Below are 22,114 nucleotides of genomic sequence, written 5' to 3'. Positions count from 1 at the left end.
GACAGACAGAGATCACAAGTAGGCAGAGAGGCAGGCAGGGGGTGGGGGGAAGCAGGCTCCCTGCTGAGCAGAGAACCCAATGCGGGGCTCAATCCCAGGACCCTGGGATCATAACCTGAGCCAAAGGCAGAGGCTTTAACCCACTGAGCCACCCAGGCGCCCCGAGTTAATGAAGTCTTGACTTCAGCTCAGGTCATGATCTCCAGGTCCTGGGATCAAGGCTCGGGTCAGGCTCCTGTGCTGAGGGGGGAGTCTGCTTGTCTGTCTCCCTCTGCCCACCCCCAACCCACATCCTGGATCATGCTCTTTCTCTCAAATAACTAAATAAAATCTTTTAAAACAAAATTAGGCCATATTTTTTAGTTCAGTCCTTTTTCTCTACTGCATATAATGTCCTGGGTGACTGTACCCCATTTTGTTTCATCAGATTGACTTATTTACTGCTATGAACATTCCTTTTTTTTTTCTTTTTTTTTTTTTAATATTTTCTTTATTTATTTGACAGAGAGAGATCACAAGTAGGCAGAGCAGCAGGCAGAGAGAGAGGGGGAAGCAGGCTCCCCGCCGAGCAGAGAGCCCGATGCAGGGCTCAATGCCAGGACCCTGAGACCATGACCCAAGCCAAAGGCAGAGGCTTAACTCACTGAGCGACCCAGGCGCCCCGCTTATGAACATTCTTGCACACATATACTGGCTCATATCCATGAGAGCTTTTAAGGTATATAGTAGAAGTGGAATTGGTAGCTTGGTAGCTGCTTCAGTGTATGTTCATCTTCCCTTGGTTATGTCAAACTTCTAAAAAGTGGTTGAACAGAACTCCCAGTGAGCTACCTGATAACATGGGTCCCATCAGAGTACTTTCTTAGAACAGGGCCTAATTCAAAATAAAACCTTACAAAATAGGGTCATTATTATTAGTGGCAGAGGCTAGCTAGAGGCTCATTCAACAACTTTCCTCTCCTTGGGAGTACAGCTAAACTATTTTTCCCCAGCTGCCTGTGGGATCCTTGAGTGTTTCTGGCCAATGGAATTGTGAAGAAGAGATGATTACTACCTCTAGCCTACTCCCTAAAATGGCCCACCAAATCTTCTGCTCTTTGTTCTGCTTGTTGGTTGGCAAGACACAGAGGACCCATCTAAAGATCTCAGGGTGGCCCTGGGGGGATGGTGAAGCCAGAGATCAGAAGAGTCTGGGCTTCTCACTTGTCCCAGAGATGGCTGCCCATCTACAGGTTTGCATTGAAATAGGAGAGAGAAAGCATTTGATGTGTTAAGTCACTCATATTTAGGAGTTGTTTGTTATGGCAGCTAGTATAACATATACTGACTAATTCATTTTATGATTATTATTCAGGTTGCCAGATCCAAAATTTGAGTTGGAGCTCGAGGCCTTTTACTGCTGCCCCTATGGCCCGGGCCCAGGGAAAGATGGGGCTTACAGGATGTTTGTAGAAGTCATGATAGGAAAGAAAAAAAAAAAAATACACACACATACATGCATACACACACACACACAACTCTATACAATTTCAAAATACTGCAAGGAGGGACTGAGCAAGGATGGACTGGGCAGAAACCCAAGGGTGGCCTCACCAACCCTGCTCAATAAGTCTTAGGCCTGGACTAGCACTTGAGGTCATCCTGGGTCTCCAAGCATCTGAGGGCTGGAGTCCTAGGAGCAGGCCACATAGCTGGGAGGTGAAGGCTCCAGGGCTGGGGAGAGGCTGTTCTCATAAGGATTCGAGAAGGGGCCATTCGATGAGTCCCCCTGGGCTCCCTGGGAGCCCCCTGAGCTGTAGTCAGTTGAGATGCCAGAGTCGGACACCATGAGGTACAGGTACTTTATGTGGGGTGGGGTGGGGGGCAGCTCAGGGGGCAGTGCCCTTGGGCGCAAGAGCTGGGAGCTGGGATCCAGGATGGTATACTCAAAGCTGGTACCCAAGGCCCCCTCTGGCCCAGGCTTCAGGGACAAAGCAGATGAGTAGGAGGATGCTTCTGAGCCTTTATCCATGGCTACCATGTCCAAACCGCCATCAGGCTGTGGCAGATCCTCAGTGGGGGGGTTCCGGGGCAGCAACCACTTGTCCAGCACCAGGTAGGTGTCCTGGGTATGTTCACTGCCCACTGGCTCCAGCAGGGGTCCCTCATCCTCTGCCCCTGGCTCCACGGCCTGTGTTGCCCCCCAGCAGCGTTCAGAGAGGACTTCCAGGGGAGCGGGTGGGTCCTCTGCAAAGGGTGTGCAGGGGCTCCACCAAAGGCAGCCCTCATTCTGGTACAACCACAGCTGGGGAAACAGCATCAGCCTGCTCAGAGACCTGTGGTTCAGCCCTGGGAGCAGGGAAACCCCAGGCCCCAAGGGAACAACCCCGCCACCTACCTGGAAGTTACCCTTGTGGGTGGTGAAGAGGCCCTCAAACTCACTCTCAGGGCTTGGGATGCCAGGCCAGATCTTCTGCTTCAAAGCTCTGATGAAGCCAAAAGGACCAAGTACATGGGTATGTGTCACTGAATACCCACCGGTACTCCCCTTAGGACCAGCCACAGGGGCACAGACAGTTCTAGCCTCTTGTGATCACAGTGGAGGTAGAGGAGTGCATAGGGGAGGAAGAACAGAGGCTTGGGCTTGCGCTGCAAGCCCTACAGGTGGGTGACTAGAACAGGGTTTTGAAGGATGCATAGGAGTTCAATATGCACTGATGGTACTTCCCTTCTCACTTCTTTCCATAATATTCCCCCAGTGTACTTAGAATAAAATTCAAACTTCCTCCGCACAGCCCTGCAGATGGCCTAGCATGTTCTGATCCCTGTCACCTCCCTCACCTCCTCATTCACCACTCTTTCCTAATGCATTCTGCTCTAGCCACAGAGCGCTTCTTGGTAGCTGCTTCAATGTTCTAAGCTCATTCCCACCTTAGGGTCTCTGCACTTGCTATTTCTTTTCAATTTTCATGTGGCTGCCTTCTAACCTTCAGGTTTCCATTCTGATGTCACTTCCCAGAAGCCTTTTCTGATCAACCTGTCCTGTCCCCGTGCCCCATTTGTTGTGATATCACTTATCACAATGCATAATCAAATATCTGTTGGTTCCCTTGTTCTCAACCATGAGATCCACAAGGTGGGGACATATTTGTTTTCCACTTTCTCCCCAGTGCCTAGCACACAGTTGTCTCTCCTTAGGTATTTTCCAACCAAGTAAATAAGGCCTTGAAAGACACCTAGGAGACCACCTGGCAGACAAGGCAGGAAGGGCATTCCGGGCAGAAGGAACAGCTTAGGCTTGAGGGTGTGAAACCACCTGTTATGCTCTGGGAATTCCAAAAACCTCAGGATGTCTGGTCCTACTATAAAGAATCTAAGGAGCTTGACAACAGGGGCAGGAGGCACTCAGGGTGTTAAACCTTTCCATTAAGCCCATCCCGGGATTTTACAAAAGTTGACAAACTTGGGAAAAGGAAAAAGCAAAGGAATTCAAGAAGGAGCAGCCACTGAGGTCAAAGGAAAACCAGGTGAATGTTCCCAGGGAATTTTAACTAAGGGTCTGGGTCCGATCTGGCTCACGCCCCAGCCCTGCCACTGACCCCTCACTGTGTCTCTCTGGGCAAATGTCTGCCTGTCTCTGAGCCTAGCTTTCCACAGCAAAAGAATGGGGTGGGGAGGAGTCTGGGCTAGGAGCCTGAATGGGGCGCTCACCTGCGGTGGGAGAGCAGGGCAAGCACGGCCAGCAGCAGCAGGATGAGCACGAGGATGAGGGAGAGCGTCAGGATGAGGGGGTCCAAGTCTGGGGAGCACGAAGGAAGTCACGGTGGTGGGAATGCCCCATATTCCTCCCCGACCCCTCCTACGCCCCCACCTGGGGCCTCACCACTAACTGTCAGCAGCGACGCAGGCTCGGACCAGGCGCTCCAGAAGCCACCAAAGCTCGGCTCGGCCATCCGGGCGCGTACCATGAAGGTGTAACGCGTTCCACCCCGAAGGTTGCTCAGCAAGCACTCAGTGCGACCATCTAGGATCTCCACCTGGGGGCGGGGTCTGGGTGAGAGGCGTGGCCAGTGGGGGCGGGGCTAGCAGAGAAGCATGGGGTACCGCACTGAGCCAATCAGAGAAAGGAAGGACAGCTCCCCAGCGCAGCCCTGAGGGGGAAGGGCGAGGAAAGCAGGACGCTGCTTCCAGGAAGGCTTGGGGGCCAAACAGGACGGGCCCCAGGGAGCAGAGGGCGGACTATTGAGGGGCAGGGCCAGAGCCTAGAGGGTCGGGACCTTGAAGGGGTCTAGTGTTTGGGACACTGGGGTAAGTGGCATTGGGTCCACGTGCGCTGGTGGGGCACTGGGAAAGAAGACCTGTCACTGGGCGTGGAGGTGTCTCGGGCAAGGAGATGACCGGCGTCAGAGGCTGGGCCTGGAGGGGCGAGACCGGGGGTGGGGCCGTGGGGACCATCTGGGCGGGAGGGAGGGAGGAGGCGGAGCTGTCCACCTTGGAGCCTTTGGGGCTGACGTTAGAGGAGGCCTCACCTTCTGTGAGCCCGCTGCGATGTTGCCAGAGGAGATGTTCACTTCGTAGCGGATGAGGCTGGCCACCGGGGCCCCAGGAGGCGGGAGCCAACGCAGTACCACGTGGCCGCCCTCGTCGGCCCGCCGCGCCAGCAGCCCCGTGGGGGGATCCAGGAGCACTGAGGAGACGGGTTGATCAGGTGGGCGGAGGGCGAGACTCCCACACCCGACAAAGTCCCCATTCCCTGCTAACTTACCCACTTCGTTGATGTGGATGATACGGCTATAGCGTTGAGCGCCCGAGGATACCGCTGTGACGCGCAGCTCTAAGGGCACGAAGCTCGACGTGTCGGCCGTAGGCAGCGAGCACCAAAAACGCACAGCACCGTGAGCCGTGGGCGCCTGGTGCAGGCTGCATGGCTTCCATGGCTCACCCCTGTGCGCCAAGGGGCCAGAGAGGGAAGGGAGCAAGTTGGGGCTAGGGGTGCGACAATTTCCCTGGACCGTGGGCGCATTTGGGGGCACGACCACCAAAAGGCGTACAACCAGCCCCGCACGCGACGCCTTAGTCCCATCGGAGGGGTGCTGTCCCCGGAATTGCTCTCCAACAGAGATCGCGGGAGTGTTCCAACCCCAGCCACTAGGGGCGCGTGTCAGTCCCGACCCCGCGGGCTTCCCACCCACTGGGGAGGTGCCACCCGACCCCGGACACTAGCAGATATCCCAAAGCGTGAGCTCCGGGGCGCGCTCAGTGCTGCCCACCCGCCCCCTCCTCAGAGCGTGGGGGCGCTCCTCTTGCCCTGCTGCACTCACTCGAGCTGGTAAAAGAAACTGTAGTTGTCGGGGCCGACCCCGGCGCTTGCCGCTTCCTCCCAGAAACACACCAAGTCCTCCAACCGTTCGGTGAAGCACAGAAGCTCTTCGGGCTCGCGGGCAGCCAGCAGGGCCGCTGCGGGTGGGAACAAGGGGAGGGGGTCGGGGCAACCCAGTCTTTGGGTCTCCGCGTCCTTCCCCTCCCTCCTGCCGCCTGTGCGAACCGATAAGAAAAAAGCCCCGCCTCGCTCTCTTCCCTAAGCGGGGCCCCTCGAAGGGTCCCCAGAGGTGGTGCCCCCCGAACTCCCAGGCACAGGTTGCTTGCCTTACTGTTCCCACACACATCCCCGCCCACCCCACAACGCGCTGGACCGCCCGCAGCCTGCCCGGCCTCCGCCTCCCGCTGCCGGCCCCGCCCCAGGCCAGGCGGGCCCCTGGGTGTGTGCGGAGGTGGAGGGCTCCCCTATCGGCCCCGGCAGGCTGCCGGGGACCAGATAACGCCAACCGTGACCCCCTCCCCCGCCCCTTCCCTCGACCCGCAGGCCCGGGGATCTGGCGCCCGCATACAAACCATGTTTACAGTCGCCAGCGGCCCGGCCCCTCTGCCTCGACCCGGGCTTTGTCCTCCCTCCCTCAGTGCAGGGTGGGCTAGGTCCCCACTCCTCAGGGACTCTGGACGTCAAGGCCTAGATCAAGCACCACCCCTGCCCCATTAGGATATATCGTGTCCCAGGGCCCCCTGAAAAGATAAAATGGGAACTTTATGTCCCCCTCCAGACCCAGTCTGGAGTTTTAGACCCCGGCATGGCACACCGAGTCCTAGTCTAAGAGGCTCAAAGACCAGTTTGACCCCCAGGATCTAAACTGGAGGTTCAGAACCCGATATGATCCCCAGGAGCCCTGCTGGAAGTTCAGGCCTGAGCAATGCCCTCCAGGACCTAGGGCGGGGGTCCCACACCGATCTACCCTTACCTTTACTTTCAAACTTGGGGTCCAGGGATTTGGGTGGGGAAGCCCAGGCGGCCCCAGCGAGCAATAAACAGAGAGAGCAGACACCGGGCCAGAGGTGGGCCCGAAGGTGATCCATGATGCAGCCCCTGGCGATGGGGGGCCCAGGGCCCCTGCCCCCTGCCCCCCTTCCGCCCCTGGCACAATCCACAGCTGGGTCAGCAGCTGCCTCCGCCGGACACAGCTGACCAGGCCCTTCCCGGCCAGGCGCCTCCAAGTGGCAGCTCCCCCGAGGGGGCGGGACCACACGCAGCCTGGGCTGAGATAAGCGGGAGGAGGCCTCCCTGCTGGTCCCGAGGGAGGCGGCAGGGGCCCTGGGGGGCCCCCCCGCGGCCACTTGGGGTTCAGAAACAGTGTCGGTTTCTGGGTTTCTGAGGCAGGCAGACTTTCTTATTCTGTGACCCTGGACAGGTTACTGATCTGAGCTTCAGCCTTCTCATCTGTAAAACCCGGCTTGGCACACAGCAAACATTCAAAAAATGTAAGATACGGTTATTATCGTGCTAATCAACATCTCTTCCCAGGCTGGGTAGGAGTAAATAATCATAATAGTGACCGGCGGTTGAGTGCACGGTGTTAAGCAGTGTGGCCAAACATATGATCCTGTAATAAAATAACATATATTCTAGATTTGTGATTTTTTTTTGAAAAGTTTTTTTTTTTTTAAACTCTTGGGTTTTTTGGTTTTGTTTTGCTGTTAGGATCTTACTTTATTTTTAAAGATTTTATTTATTTATTTGAGAGAGAGAGTGAGAGAGCATGAGAGGGGAGAAGTTCAGAGGGAAAAGCAGACTATCCACGGAACCTGGAGCTCAATGAGGGACTTGATTCCAGGACACCAGGACCAAGACCCTGAGTTGAAGGTAGTGCCCAACCAACCAAGTCTGGGGATTTTTTTTTTTTTTTTTTAGATTTTATTTATTTATTTGACAGAGAGAGATCAGGAGTAGGCAGAGAGGCAGGCAGAGAGAGGAGGAAGCAGGCTCCCTGCTGAGCAGAGAACCCGATGCGGGACTCGATCCGTGGACCCTGAGATCCTGACCTGAGCCGAAGGCAGCGGCTTAACCCACTGAGCCACCCAGGCGCCCCTGGGGATTTTTATTTTATAAGGAATGTGCTGTTCTTTTAATAATCTGGGAAGTAATTATAGTTACACATGGTGAAAGCTATTTGCTTGAGCTGAGCTTCTCAAACTAGGGTAAACATCACCTCCATGGTACCTGCCTGGAGCAGGGCTGGATATTGGTGCCTGCCCTCCCTAGACTAGCCAGTCAGAACACTGCATTTCCTGGAGCACCGTGATTGGCTGGGGGTGGGCATGTGACCTAAATGGATCCAATGAGCCTCGGTCCTGGGACTTTATCCAAAGTTACTGGGAGAAAAAGAATTTGCTTACATCTCATTGGTCAAGACTTAGTCACATGACTACATTTTACCACAAGGTAGACTGTAAATGTGTTTTCTACTTTGGGAGACCAGCTAAAAATTAGGTTGTTCTGTTGCCACAGAGGGTGGTTTGATTTGGTGGAGTGCGTGGTGGGGGGTGGAGGGTGGACAGTCTCATTCTCAGAGCAAATCAGGGCCCAGAGACAGCAACAAAATCCCAATGACAATTTTTGCCTCCCTGAATCCAATTGTGATTGAAGCTGGACCCACCGAACTTCTCATTTATATGAGCCATTAGTTTCCTTTTTTGCACATCTGCTTGGACTGGATTTTTGAACATCTGAAGCACAAAGAACCCAAAGCCCCTAGTTGACATTCGGCACAGAGGAGAAGTTCCTCAGTGAACACATTATTGTTAGGACGGTGGTTGTTGACAGTTACGACTGTGTCGCAGTTGACCCTATGGCTCCCTTTGTCTCTGCCTTCTCCGTTTCCTCTCCTTCCCCCAGTACAGGGAGACGGTGTACCGCTCTTCTTTTGTCCCCACATCCTGTTGGCTGATGGGTGATGTTGGTATTTGTCTCCGATCTCAATGGATTTTCATTTCTCCACTCACCCATATGTGTGGCAGAAAAGAAGGATAGTGGCCCCCAAATGATGGGGAGTCCCAACCCCTGTGTGTGATAGGCAACCTCTGCATGTGTGATAATTCCCCCCCCCCGCCCCACCCCCTTGCCTCTGGTCATGTCTCACCCAAACCCTTTCAGAAGGCTCTTAGATTTTTTTGTTTTTGTTTTTGGTTTTTTAATTTCTGTCATGATAGAGAACACAAGGCCTAGGCTCAGAACAGACAAGACAGACCTGTTTCATAACTTTGGTCACATTTTCATCCACTTCTGTCAGTTCTGATGGGTCTCTGCCAGTTACAAGATTTCTCTAGGGAAGGGTCTGCCCCCCACCCCCAGCACCCTACCAGCTTTCTATGTTTATGGGATGAAGCTTCTCACGGCCCACCCGTGAGCTGATGGCTCTGGAATAAGGATCTTGTGCCAAGAGGGTCAGAGAGAGGGTGTCCAAAGGGCTAAAATTGGAGGTAAGGGGTCATGGGGTACAGAACACAATGGGCTTTACTGGAGAATGGGACTTCTCTAGGAGAGGAACCCTCTCCCCACTTCCATGGTGAGGGAAGCTAATCCCTAACCTGCCCCTGGGGCCTGTGACCTAGAGGGAGAAGGGGGCCCCCTCAGGCTGAGGAGATTGTGGTTGTGGGCCGGGCCCCCTCCTTTCGCCGCAGCACAAAGTCTCCAGGGGAAGCTGGACTCATTGCATAGAAGACATTGGCATTGTCAGGAATCAGGAGCTCTAGCCAGGGCAGACATGATGGTCAAAGGCGGGCACAACCTCATACTTTCCCCACAAAAGAACTAGGTCACCTTCTGCTATTCACCAGTCTGCTCTGCAGAACAACCTTGGGTCCCTTCAGCTAGCGCTAAGCCAACCTCATTCTCCTCTCATTCAGAACCCGGACAACCTCCCACACAAAGCCTGCACAACCTCATGTCTCTCCCTCCTTGCGCCTGGGCAACCTCCTGCTATTTCCCTCTGGAGTCTAGACAAGCACACTGCAAGGTGGGACAAACTCGGGTCACCCATCCCAAATGACTTCCTGCTCATTCACCCTTCCCCCCAGCCAAGTTCATGCTGCTCTCACCATGAACTTGGACAACTTGACTTCCTACATCCCCCTTGTAAAATCTGTGGCCCTCACTCTTGATAGCCAAAGCCAACAGCCTTCTATGTTCCTTCCTAAAATCCAACCAACCCCATGTCATATCCTTTAGCGTGTCGCTCTCTTGCCTCTCCTTCTTGAGAACTAGGAGACCTTCTACCTGTGTCTGTATTGAACAACATCGTGCTCCCCTACCCTGAATTTCAATACCATGTGGCCCTCCCCTTTGCCAAGTTCAGATAACTTCAGGATCCCCTTGCTGAGCTGGAGCAAGCTCATTTCCTCACAAATTCAAGCCTAGACCCTCTTTAGACTCCTACCCCACCAGGCTGAGCCTGAACGACCTCATGATCCTACAAATTGAAGCCAAGACAACCTCCTTTACTCCCTCTCCCGTTTGACCTTGAACAACTTCACTTCCCCCACAAATCCTAAAAAGACACCTTTGGTGCTCCTCTCGCTCACACAGCAAAGGCAACCGCAGGACCCTGCAAGATCGAGGCACCAATAACACTTCCTCTTACCCCCACCCTGTTTCATCTTACCCCTACTCTGTGGCAGAGCCACCTCCTGGCCCTGTTAGGCCAGCCTTGATTCTAGTCAGTCTGCTGCCCTTGGAGCTAACCCCCAGCCCAGCCTGCACGCAGTCGCTGCTCACCCCTGTCCCCAGGAAGGACTTGGAAGAGCTGGTAGTCCCGGGCCCAGGGCTGAGCCACATTGTGCTTTTCCAGGGCTCGCTGCACCACGCTGGGGGCCTTGTCCTGACTAGTGAGCTGGGAAAAGATGGTGGGTGGTGAGGTGTGACAGCCAAGCCCCAGGGGGCAGGGCTGCCCAGCATGTTCCTGTCCCCATCCCTCCCTCACCAAGATGCTCCGATAGAGGTTCCCATGGTCATTGTCAATGCTGACGCGGATGACTCGAGCCTCCGATCCTGGCTGCCCCGGTACCGAGATGTGAGAGCTGCTCAGGGGCAAAGCCAAGAGCCGCAGGGCTGGCAGGTCCAGGCTCAAGGGCAGCTGTAGGCAGTGGGGGGGGGGTGAGTGGGGAGGAAGTTTTATGTCCCCCCACACAAGCGGAGCCTGGGGACAGGCAGTGAGGGTGAACTCACAAGCCCACATCCATGCAATCACATATGTGGGTCTGTATGTGATCCATGCATCACATATAGACCTTCGTGCCCTGTGACGAAAACAAATTTACACGTGACCCATACACATGGCACAAAGCTGTGTTTATGCACAAGAAATCTGCGTGCACAGAGAGCAGCAAGTACACACACGCTTGCAATTGCTGTGCATCCACAAGTCCATGAACAGCTCCATCCAGGGTCCCATGGATACTGTGGATATTTATGCCCATGTGCCCCTTTAGGCATGCCAATTCCTGGGGACACGCATATCCTTGCAGAAGTATAATCACACCCTGGAGCGCCTTGTGGGCGAGCTGACTTATCCAGATCAGAGCATAAGCCAGACTGAGGGACAGTCCCTCAGACAGAGCCTTAAGATGCACATGGTCTCCTGGGCAGATACCCAGAGTGCTCAGCCAGGCATGTTCTTATGTACATGCCTGGCTGTGACATCCCATGTGCACACACAGACACACAAACACACACAGACAGACACACACAGCCCCGCAATGCACACAGGCAGGCTTAATACCTTGGTGTTGGGGCCCTGGGGCCCTGGAGAGGCTGGGGGACTGCCAGGAGGGTCTCTGGTTCTAGGACTAGATGGGGGGGACCCTGGGGACAGACTGCAGGAGACAGAGAGTCTGAGGTCAAGTGGCTGCCCTGACCTCTGACCCTGCCTTGTCCAGTCCCTTCACTGGGATGCTCACCTAGAGGTGGGGGATGACGGGTCCCCAGGACTCCCAGCAGGGGATGAGCGCCTCTCTCGGGACAGCTTCCTAAAGACAGACACAAGGGACGAGGATGAGCCTGGACTCGCGCCAGGAGCAGCCTCCCATCTCTGCCCACATCACTCCCCAGGTGCACCCCAAGACTCACGCGCTGAGGCGCTTGGTGGGGCTGATTCGCCGCCGGACGTGTGGGGAGCTGGGACAGGAGGCAGCAGGTGGCTCAATGACACGGGAGACCCGATAGCTGAGGAGTCAAGGTGCACGTTGGGGTAGGTTGGGGCCAGGAAGCAGCAAGAACGAGAAGCTAGAAGCAGTTGGGATTTGCATTATCGGTGTGGGGGGGGCAGTGGGGGTTGGGCACTGAATACTGGGGTCAGGATAGCAAATGGGGACATATTCTGGCATCAGGGTCTTATTAGGGATGAGACACGATGGCTTGGTTGGCAGGTCATACAGGGATTTTCAGAGTGGGATTGAGGATAAGATTTGGTCAAAGATAGAGTTCAAGGTCAAGTAATCATTGGGGGTCAACGATTAGGGTAATGGATTCAACAGAATGAAGAGAAACAAATGGGATAGTTGAGTTGGATGGTTGGTTATTCCAAACTGGGGGAAAATGATCAGGCTCAGAGATTCAGACTGGGGTTACCAGTGGGGTCATAGGTCAGAGAGGGTCAGAAGGTGGGGAAGAGAACAGATGGGACAGGGTGGGGGGAATGGCCCCTGTACATTCAAGGCTGAAGTCAGAAAGTCAGACGGGGTCAGAATTTGAGGTCAGAGGTGAACTGGGGGCCTCCCTGGGCTGGAAAAAATGCAAGGTCATAGGATGGGAGTCAGGCTCAGGAGAGGGTCTGGGGAGTTGGAGAGGTACATGGGGTAAGTGGGTCAAGCATGCCGTCCAGAATCAGCCAGGGTGGGGGCTGGGCCAGGCCAGGGGTGAAGTCACCTCTGCTCCTCACTGAGCTGGCACTGGGCACGCAGGGCGGCCAGGACTGGGGCGCGGGGACTCAGGCAGTAGCTCCCACACCGTTTCTGCAGCTGCTGGATGTGGGCCAGGATCTCCCACTCCTGAGGGGGTGGCCTCTCAGAACCAGCCCCTCCCCACCCCCAGCCTGTGTCTCCCCCCCCCCCGCCCCCCGCCATACCCATCCCAGTGTCAGAACCAGCCCCTCCCCACCCCCAGCCTGTGTCCCCACCCCCCACCCCCCCCACCCCCTGCCATACCCATCCCAGTGTCACTCACCTTCCTCCTCTTCTCAAAGTTGATGAGATCCCCCTGGGGGCAAACTTTGTCTGAACTGGAGCCTCCAAAATCAAGACCCTTGAGGGTCACGGTCAGGGGCTGGGATGTCAGGAGCCCCACTGCACTAAGGGGGCTGGGGTAGGGAACGCGGGCAGGGTCAAGGGTGGGTTACAGGAGGCCCACTGTGCTGAGGGTAGGTGGTGCTAGGGTCAGGAGTCAAGGGTCAGGGGTCAGACCTCCAGCATGTCCGGCAGGGCTGTGTCCAGCATAACCAGGTCCGTGAGAAAGGTGCCAAGGTAGGGGACAGGGCCGGGGGGCAGTTTCTGTGGTCCCCAGAACTTCAGTCACTCTTTGTGCCATCACGTACCACCCCCTTCTGTGAGGATCCTGCTTGGCCCCCATCCCAAACCACCTCACTCACTGGGGGCAGGCTTCCTGGAAGGGTGTCCTCCTCTTGGGGGCCCTCGGTGGCCTCCTCCTGGGGGAGAGGGAAGAACTGAGCAGACCCAGGTTCTCTCCAACCCTGTCCTCAGGGAAGATGCCTCAAGACCCACCATATATGCCTGTTTTGCTTTCAGCCACCACGGGCACAGCGCCTGGCACCCAGCAGCTGCTGAATTCAGAGCTTCCCGTTCCTTGACGTCTTATCCTAATCTGAGACATCCATTCACTCGCCGGTATTTACTGAGCAGCTACTCTGGGCCTGGCACTGTTCCGAGTGCTGGCGAGGCAGGAGCGAGCAAGGGACAAAAATCCTGGCCTCCCGAGCTGACTATTAGCCAGGGAGAGACAGCAACAACCAAACTCCGCGTGTAGCAGGCACAGGTAAGGGCAATCAAGGAGCAAGCAGGGCGAGACCTGCGGAAGGCGAATGTGAAGAATGTTCTGGGCCGAAGGAACAGGCTTCACATTCCATCTGTTGTGGATTCACCCTAACAACCAGCATTAATTGCGATTCAAATCTCAATCTTGCCTACAGCAAGTCAGACTTGTTGGCAGACAATTCTCTTCTGCTTATCAAAGTCAAGTCCTAGTGTAATTTTGTTTTTTGGTTTTTTACCCTTTACTCTTTGCTGTGACTCTGGCCTCAAGTGACCTTTTCCGTGTAACTTCTGGTATTTGATGAATGAATAAATAAGGCGGTCACTGAGCGTGAGCGATATTGAGGGCAGCAGAGGCAGTAAAACAAGGGGAAGGTCATTGCTGCGCAGTAGTGAAAGGACATTGAATTTTTGACATTGGCAAGTGGTGCCGAGCCCCAGGTCTCGGTTTTCCCTTTCTGGGCCTGGGATCCTTGGTGGTGGGGGGGGGGGGGCGTGTCTACACCGTCATTACCTGCGAAAGAATCTCTCTACTACTGAGGTGGTTGTTCTCATCGGAGAAAATCTGCGAAAGTTTTCTGAAAGTGGATAACCTTTCCCTGGGGGGTCAGGAGAGGGGTCAGGAGTCAGCGGCTGGGAAGGTCAGAGCTGCGCTGGGGAGGACATTCCGCCTCAGCGGCAAGCCCCCTCCCCCCTCAACTGCTTACTGTGCCCGGGCTCCCCCCTCCCCCCAACCTCTTTACCTGCTGACGGCGCCCCAACTGCGCTTGAGCCGGTATATGGGGTTAGACTGCAGGGCAGACAGTATAGCGCGCAGCGAGGAGAAGTTCCGCAGTTCCCGGCAGCGCTGCGGGTGGGCGGGGAGCCGGTGACCCCCCACGCCTGACCCCCAGCTATGATTCGCTTTTGATCCGAGACTTCTGACCCCAGGTCAGACCCCTAGGGACTGCCCAACAAGCTACCAGGGGTCAGCCTCTCCCCCTCAGGACTCGCCCCCCTCCCCTACCTGCAGCCCCAGCCCCTCCCCCAGCTGCCCCTCCATTCCCTACCTCCCACCTTGACTTCCTTTGTCCCCGCTCCTTACTTCTCCTGGGCCCTAGGCGTGCTCAAAGTATCTCTCCTGGACCCAGACCTCTCCTCCCCCGACCTGGGTATCAGCCATCTACCCCTTTCCCTTCCTCCCTTGCCACGCTCCCTCTCTCCTGGGCCCCCATTTCTTTCTCTTCAGCCTTGAGGCTGTTGACCTGCCCGCATCCAGTCTCTCTGTCTCCACCCGCTGCCCCCTTCTCTGGGCATTGGGTCCCCCTCCAACCCAACCCCTCCTCGTTAACCCCCCACCATCCCAACCTCTTCTCCCTGGAACCACCCAGTGTCCCTCAGTAGCCCTGGCCCCCCGTCCTGGGCCCCTGTTAGGTTTCCCCTTAGGGGAACCTCCTAACCCCAACCCTCCCCTCATTCCCAGCCCCTGGTCTTCTGCCTTCTGCCTCCGGTCCCCTGTCTTTCACCAGGCCCGGTCCCTAATCCCATGCCCCTCCCCCCATGTCCCCTTTCCTCGGAGGCGCACCTGGGCCACACGGATCCACTTCTCCAGCCGCTGTGCCCTCTGCGGGGCGGCCAGGCCCTGCTCTCCCAGCACGGAGCCCAGCACGCAACCAATCACGGTGTTGAACTGGGTCACAGTGGCGCGTACCGTGGGGGCGGTGCTCGCGGCCCCTGGACGGTCCCGCTGGGACCACACCGAGCCCAGGCACTCGCAGGAACGCACGCGTGCAAACAGCTCCTGAGTGGAGGTGGGGAGGGTGGGAGGGTGTGTGTGTGGGTAGGTGTGTAGCTTCTGTGCTCAACCGAATCTGCCCCACAACCGCGGCCCGCCCCGGTGCTCACCACGTCCAACAGTGTGAGCTGTTCGGCCAATTCATCTACACTAAAGTCTAGGAGCTCAGGGCCTTCCCGCACCGGTCCTGCCTCCGCTTCCGCTTCAGAGCAGTCTTCGGGGGAGTCTGGGCGGGGGGAGTGGACAGCTCCAGGAGGTCCTGAGGGAGTATTAGGGTTAAAAACTCTCAAGTTTGAATCCAGGACTGGCTGTGTGATCTTGGACTAGTTCCTTAGTGTCTCTGAGTCTCACTTTCCTAATCTGCAGAAGGGAAACCTCTCTGGGTATTTTTAGGGGTGTCAGAGCAATGGTAATGTTCATTTAGCGCCTATGGTGGTAATCCACCCTAGGTAACTGGTAACTGAGTTACTCAGTTACTGGTAACTCAGTTACCCTAGGTAACTGAGCACACTAACCTAGTGAGGGAGGTACTATTATCCACCTCCCATGGATGGGGAAACTGAGGCAGAAACAGTTTGCCCTAAGGTACACCTACAGGAAATAACAGGGTGGGGATTTGAAGCCAGGTTCTTAAAGGATAGAGTAAGAAAGGGTGGTGTTTTGGGTTTTGAACCTATACTAAAGTAAGATCTGTCTGCCCTATTCTTGTGGTGAGAGGTGGTATATAACTTTGTAGTTAAGAGAAGGCTATAGTATCAGTCCCAAGGTCAAATCCAAACTTGTCCCCCCGGGCTTGCTATGTGAACTAAAGCAAACTCTTTAACCAGCATGTGTCTTGATTTCTTCATCTGGATTTTTAAAAATCAGAGATCATACATACTAGACAGCTATAAAGTACCCAATAAATAGAGATGATTTTTCTGTAGTGGGATTCTATAGTGGCGTCCCCTAGGAGATATTTTGACATCGAAATCTGCCACAAGGGGGCCGACCTGCACAGTTAATTTGTGTGCTCAGCCTCCAAGCGTCCCTCCAAGACATTTGTGTCCTTGGAAAACCTGTTTACAATAATCTGCACCTAGAACAAAGCTATCTTTCTCATAAACACCCATTAGTTTGGCTCCAGGAATGCAAAGACTGCCAGAGTCTGGGCTCTGTTTTGTTTGGAATATATGAGTGTTATTCACCATTCTAGAAAGTGAGGTCACCAGTGTTTATGCTGCTGCACCTGTGTGGCCAGTCCTCTCCCCTGCATTAGCTGGTGTTTGTGGCTGTTACACTGACCGTGATGCTGTAAGAGACAAAGGCTCTGGACGACTTCGCCATGTATCCTAGTAAGACGTGGCCACAAGTATAGTTTATTATTGTGTAAAGTGCTTTGGCTTTCTTTCTCCTTCATATTATAGTTACAGCACTATATTATTATTTTTAAATTGTCTTTGTAAGTCCACTTATCTGTCTTTCATTTCAAATTAGAACAGATGGCGTTGCAAAATACTAGCTTGAAAAAGTTGGCATTGGAAAAAAATTGCACTTAAGCTAATCGAATCTGCAGATCTTATGGCAAATAGGGGGATAGAAGAACATGCTACATGTCACCATGAGACAGCAGACAGGTAAATGGAGAAGGTGAGACACTCCTCAGGACAAATGACCCATTTTCCCCCCCTTACGACATTAAACAAAAGGCAAAGGGAGATTGTCATAGAATAAAACAGATTTAAGAAATGAAAGATCAAGTGCCTACAATAGATGTTTGCATTTCAAAGAAATAACTGTAAAAAAAAAAAAAAAGACAATTTAGGGCACCTGGGTGGCTCAGTTGTTAAGTGTCTGCCTTGGGCTTGGGTCATGATCCCGGGGTCCTGAGGTCAAGCCCTGCATTGGGCTCCCTGCTTGGCAGGGAGCCTGCTTCTTCTTCTCCTTCTGCCTGCTGCTCCCCCTGCTTGTGCTCTCTCTCACTGTGTCAAGTAAATAAATAAATAATCTTAAAACAAAACAAAACAAAACAATTTAGGGACAATGGAGGGATTTGAATCTGGACTGTTTTTTTTGTTGTTGTTTGGTTGGTTTTGTTTTTTTGTTTTTGAGAGATGGTAAGATGGAGAAGGGCAGAGAGAAAGATAATCTTTTTTTTTTTTTTAAGATTTTATTTTCTTGAGAGAGAGAGAGAAAATATAAGAAGGGGGAGGGTCAGAGGGAGAAGCTGACTCCCTGCCAAGCAGGGAGCCTGATGCGGGACTCCATCCCGGGACTTCAGGATCATGATCTGAGCCGAAGGCAGTCACTTAACCAACTGAGCCACCCAGGGCCCGAGAGAGAGAGAGAGAGAGAGAGAGAGAGAGAGAGAGAGAGGGAATAAATCTCAAGCAGGCTCCACACCCAGCGTGTGGAGCCTGACTCAGGACTTGGATCTCATAACCCTGAGATCATGACCTGAGCCAAAATCAAGAGTTGGACGTTTAACTGACAGAGCCACCTAGGCCCTCCAGGACTGGGTAACTTTTGATATTAAGTAATTATTGCTGATTTTGTTAGAAATGATTGTACACATGGTTATATTAAAAATAAATAAATAAATAAATAAAGTCCTTCTCAGTTAAGGTGTATAGCGAAGTATTTACATGTGAAGTGACGAAAGTTGGGGATTTGTTTTCAAATCATCCTAAAAACACATTTTTGTGTCAAATTCATTGGAGTCTGAGTATTCTTTATACTATTCTCTCTACTTTCCTCTATGTCTGCAATTTTTCATAGTAAAAAGTAATCCCAAAATAAAGATGTTAAAATAAAGTATATCCGGGGCACCTGGGTGAATCAGTGGGATAAAGCCTCTGCCTTTGGCTCAGGTCATGATCCCAGGGTTCTGGGATTGAGCCCCGAATTGGGCTCTCTGCTCAGTGGGGAGCCTGCTTCCCCTTCTCTCTCTGCCTGCCTCTCTGCCTGTGATCTCAGTCTGTCAAATAAATAAAATCTTTAAAAAAATAAAAACTAAAAATAAAGTATATCCCAGAGCAGGACACACAGTCAGTGTGAACACCAAAAATGTGGCTAGTGTGACCAAAGAACTGAAATTTTTATTTTAAATTCAATCTCAATAACAACATGTGGTGAGCAGCTACCCCCACTGGACTGTTTAGCTCTAGTGACTTGGAATCAGCTGGTGAAATCCCATAGGCAGAGGAAGATGACACTTAAAAACCAAGGGGGAAGACAGACAGATAAAATATATATAAATAACGGATTTTGTCACCAGGGAAAAGAAGTGGCTGCTACTTTGTAAAGCAGAGATGAATGCGGCCACTTTAATCTGAGAATTAAAGGATGGGGATTAGGGATTTAGATGCTTTTGAGATCGGGATCAGGTCCAACACAGATGGATGAAAGATGATAACTTATAAGCAGGATGCAATTATTCAATCAACAAATTTTTTTTTAAGATTTTATTTATTTATTTGACAGACAGAGATCACAAGTAGGCAGAGAGAGAGGCGAGGAAGCAGGCTCCCACTGAGCCACCCAGGCACCCCTCAATCACCCCTCAATCAACAAATCTTGATTGTTTCTGCCCCTGGGGACAGAGTCAGGGAAAAGACCAGTGAAAGCTATGCATAAAAATAAGGCAGGCAGGGCGCCTGGGTGGCTCAGTGGGTTAAAGCCTCTGCCTTCAGCTCAGGTCATGATCCCAGGGTCCTGGGGTCGAGCCCTGCATAGCCCTGCATAGCCCTGCATCGCCCTGCATCAGGCTCTCTGCTTGCGGGGGAGCCTACTTCCTCCTCTCTCACTGCCTGCCTCTCTGCCTACTTGTGATCTCTGTCTGTCAAATAAATAAATAAATAAATAAGTAAGAATTTTAAAAAATAAGGCAGGCAAGGAGGCAGAGTGAAAGGCTATATTTGCTTGGAGATCAGAGAAAGGGACAAGTTGAGCAAAGACCTGAATGAAGTATGTAGATATTTTTCCCTCTCCCCAAAAGCTCTCTGCGACAGAGGTTGGCAAACTCTATGAAGGACCATATAGGGCGCCTGGGTGGTTCAGTTGTTAAGTGTCTGCCTTTGGCTCAGGTCATGATACCTTACTCTACAAGAAAATATCAGTATGGGTTCTTATGTCTTTTCACCTTAAGTGGTAGATTCTAATAAGTAAGAATCAGTGGTAACAACAATGATGAAAATAACACTGTTGCCAAGCCCTCAATGTTTATTTATTTACTGGTTTACTGTTGCCTTCCCTAGGAACTAGGAACCCCTGTCCATTTATATGCCAAGAGCCAGTAGCTAACTATTTGTTGAATGAATAAAGAGGTCAATGAGGGAAATACTATTATCTCCCCCATTTTACAGATATGGAAACAGAGGCTCAGAGAGAGAAGGGATTTATCCAAGGTCACACAGTCAGCAACTGGCAGAACTGGGATTTGAACCCAGGTCTCTTGGCTCTAAGGTAAGCAGCAATGCAGTAAGTTGTAGTGAAAAACAAAGGGCACCGTGACGCAATGGCAGAGTATTTTTGTAGTTAGGATGGAGGTATAGGGGGAAGTGTTAGACAAATGCTAATATGTTCCACAAAGGGTCAATACTCCCATTATACAGGTGGGGAAACTGAGGCTCAGACACGGTTAAGAATTTTGCCCAAGACTTGTCACTCTGTGAGGGCAGAAGGCCACTGGGGGACAGATGATGCAGGGAAAGGCTTGTTCCGGACCCTATATCCCTCACCTGTCCATGCCTCGGGCTTCTCCTCCTCTTCCTGCTTTCGCTCAGCCTCCTCCAGGAAATCTCCCAGCAGCTTCTCTGCCTCCTGGGCCTCGGGCCCTGCTGGGGCCGCCCAGCCCAGAAAGGTGCAGACACTGCCTAGGTCCGAGTGGGCAGGGGGATCCCGGAAATCCTGAGGGTGATCCCGCAGCCAGGAGCCCAGCACGGACACCACAGCCCTGGCCAGAGTAGGGGGCCTCAGAGAGGAGCCCGAAACTCTGGATCTCGGGAGCTCCTACGCCTCAGACATGACCTTGGACCTCTAGGACCCCCACCCTCACCTTTGGGAGACCAACCTTAAATTCTTGTTGACACGCAGACCTCCTCCCTCTGTCTTCTTGATCTCTCTCCTGGGAAAAGCAACTCCCCCATCAGGTGAAGAGGGAGGCTAGGGGGGGCTTAGGGGTAGGGAATGCCGTATCGAGTACCCTGGTGAGGGTCTGGGGGTGGGAACACGGAGGTTTCCCCTTGGTACTGACCCTGGAGGCAGGGGCGGTGGCGGTGGTGGCAGGAGAAGGCCCAGCACGCGGGCGGTGGACACAAAGGCTCTGTGGGTGGCCAAGAAGGCAGGCACGAAGCCCGGGTCCTGCTCGTGGTCCCCAGACACCAATTCCTGCACCAGCCGCTCCAGCCTCGCCGCCCTCAGCGCCCGCACCTTGCTCGTGCGATAATGGAGGAAGGCATCCGCAGCGGGGTTGGAGGCCTGCGGGACAAGGGGGCGGCAAAGAGACACAAGGAGTGGCCCCCAGAGCACCCCTTTTTCCAATCACACCCAGCGCTAAGTACAGCTCTGGCATCCGACCTTGACCATTTCTCTGAGCCCCGCCTCCTGGATTCACGATTCTGCTCCATATTCAAACGACCCTCGAAATCCGCGCAGGACACGGCTCTCCCCCCAGCCCCGCCCCGTGCCCTCACTCGCTGTGCCCTCCCGTGCGGTTCCCAGCTCTCCAGCCGCGCTTGCTAGTCGCTCCCGGGCCGGGATCCCAGCCCTCCACCCCAGCCCGCTCTCACCCGGCTGCTTCTAAAGACCACCCCTGAGGAGTCCCAGCCTTGGGCCTCCCGGCCCCTGCCCCAGCGCAGTGGCTGGTACGCCTTTCCCACCGGCCTCCGCTCTGCCCCGCGGCTGTGCCCTCGGGCCTCTTTACCTCCAGGCCCCTCCACACCGCCCCGCGCTCCACCCTCCAACCCCTGCCTCACCTGGCTGCCCCCGGGCCCTGCCCTCGGGCTCGAGCGCTGACTGAGCTGCCGACGCAGGGAGACGCTGTACACGGCTCCGTCCTCGGTCTCCTCGCCCCAGTCTTGCACCGGCGCCTGCACGGGGAGTCGGGCTCAGGGCGCCGCGGGGGGACCGGCCCCGGGACCTCGGCCCCCGCTCTCCCGCGCGGACTCAAGCCGGGCCTTCTAGCACCATTCCCCCTTCCCGGTCAGACTCAGCGAGGCTCGGGGCGGGGTCCCGGGGCCGCAGGCAGCCTCCTCCCCGGCCCTGCATGGAATGGGATCTGGGGACGTCCCAGGGTCCAGCCTCACGGAGTCTGTCTCTGTCCCCACCCGTAGATGAGCTCAGGGCCTTAAGAGGTACCAGCCACTGCGCTGGGGCAGGGGCCGGGAGGCCCAAGGTTGGGACTCCTGGGCGGGTAGGAAGGGTCCGATTGGCGGGGAAATAAGGTCCAAAAAGCAGGGACCTGGCGTTCCTGGACCTCAGGGTCGCCAGGGATGTGGGGTCCGAGACCCCTGGTCCCCTTACCAGGGCGAGCTCCTTGCCTGCTGTCCGATCCATGACCTGTGGCCGTCCGACTCCACGGCGCGGCTGAGTGAGGCGGAAAGGCTGATGGGCGTCGGGCAGTGGCTGGGCACTGGGGCCCGCGGGGCAGGGCGGGGCGACCCGGCGGTGCAGGGGCGGGGCTGGACCCGTGGCTCTCGGTTGCCCCCAGCTGGACCCCAGCGCCCAGCCCAGACCCAAGGTGGTGAGGTCCCAGCTCTCCCTACAGGTGTGTATCAATCTGTGCCCAGGAGAAAGGACCCCTCTCTCTCCCAGGGAGGGAGAGCTGTGTCTCCAGATGTGGGTGAGCTAGGATGTGTAGCTAAGTAAGTGAGGGAGCCAGTCTGCTCCCCTGGGGAGAAGAGTACCCTGTCAAATGCGGAGGGCTGTTTCACTCCAGGTGTGGGAGTAGCTCTTACTATCCTGGAAGTGGGGGTGTTCAGTCTGTGTCCCCAGCTGATGGGGGGTCCGTACTCC

General features: G+C 54.4%; 2 protein-coding genes across 2 annotated transcripts; both read right to left on the bottom strand.

Annotated features, from left to right (window-relative positions):
- Window positions 1–600: 600 nt before the first annotated feature.
- EPOR (erythropoietin receptor) lies at window positions 601–6,506 on the bottom strand. The gene is made up of 8 exons (XM_044254155.1): window positions 6,273–6,506; window positions 5,301–5,436; window positions 4,745–4,923; window positions 4,509–4,666; window positions 3,863–4,016; window positions 3,691–3,778; window positions 2,378–2,465; window positions 601–2,284 (listed from the first exon to the last, which is right to left on the bottom strand). Exons 1-8 carry the CDS (start codon window positions 6,385–6,387, stop codon window positions 1,673–1,675), a joined length of 1,530 nt encoding a protein of 509 aa, XP_044110090.1. The 5' UTR covers window positions 6,388–6,506; the 3' UTR covers window positions 601–1,672.
- A 1,967-nt stretch (window positions 6,507–8,473) lies between these two features.
- RGL3 (ral guanine nucleotide dissociation stimulator like 3) lies at window positions 8,474–21,670 on the bottom strand. Its single transcript, XM_044254156.1, has 19 exons — window positions 21,623–21,670; window positions 21,076–21,189; window positions 20,355–20,578; window positions 20,172–20,225; window positions 19,840–20,054; window positions 15,232–15,380; window positions 14,912–15,127; window positions 14,091–14,194; window positions 13,862–13,946; window positions 12,948–13,004; window positions 12,763–12,849; window positions 12,527–12,559; window positions 12,230–12,351; window positions 11,432–11,527; window positions 11,263–11,331; window positions 11,085–11,178; window positions 10,287–10,439; window positions 10,082–10,196; window positions 8,474–9,056 (listed from the first exon to the last, which is right to left on the bottom strand). The coding sequence occupies exons 1-19, from the start codon at window positions 21,653–21,655 to the stop codon at window positions 8,938–8,940; spliced, it is 2,139 nt and encodes a 712-aa protein (XP_044110091.1). The 5' UTR covers window positions 21,656–21,670; the 3' UTR covers window positions 8,474–8,937.
- Between the last annotated feature and the right edge of the window lie 444 nt (window positions 21,671–22,114).

Source organism: Neovison vison, chromosome 6, assembly GCF_020171115.1.
Source record: "Neovison vison isolate M4711 chromosome 6, ASM_NN_V1, whole genome shotgun sequence".
Taxonomy (NCBI): domain Eukaryota; kingdom Metazoa; phylum Chordata; class Mammalia; order Carnivora; family Mustelidae; genus Neogale; species Neogale vison.
The sequence above is the reverse complement of the archived record's forward strand: the minus strand, read 5'-3'. Positions and strand labels throughout refer to the sequence as shown.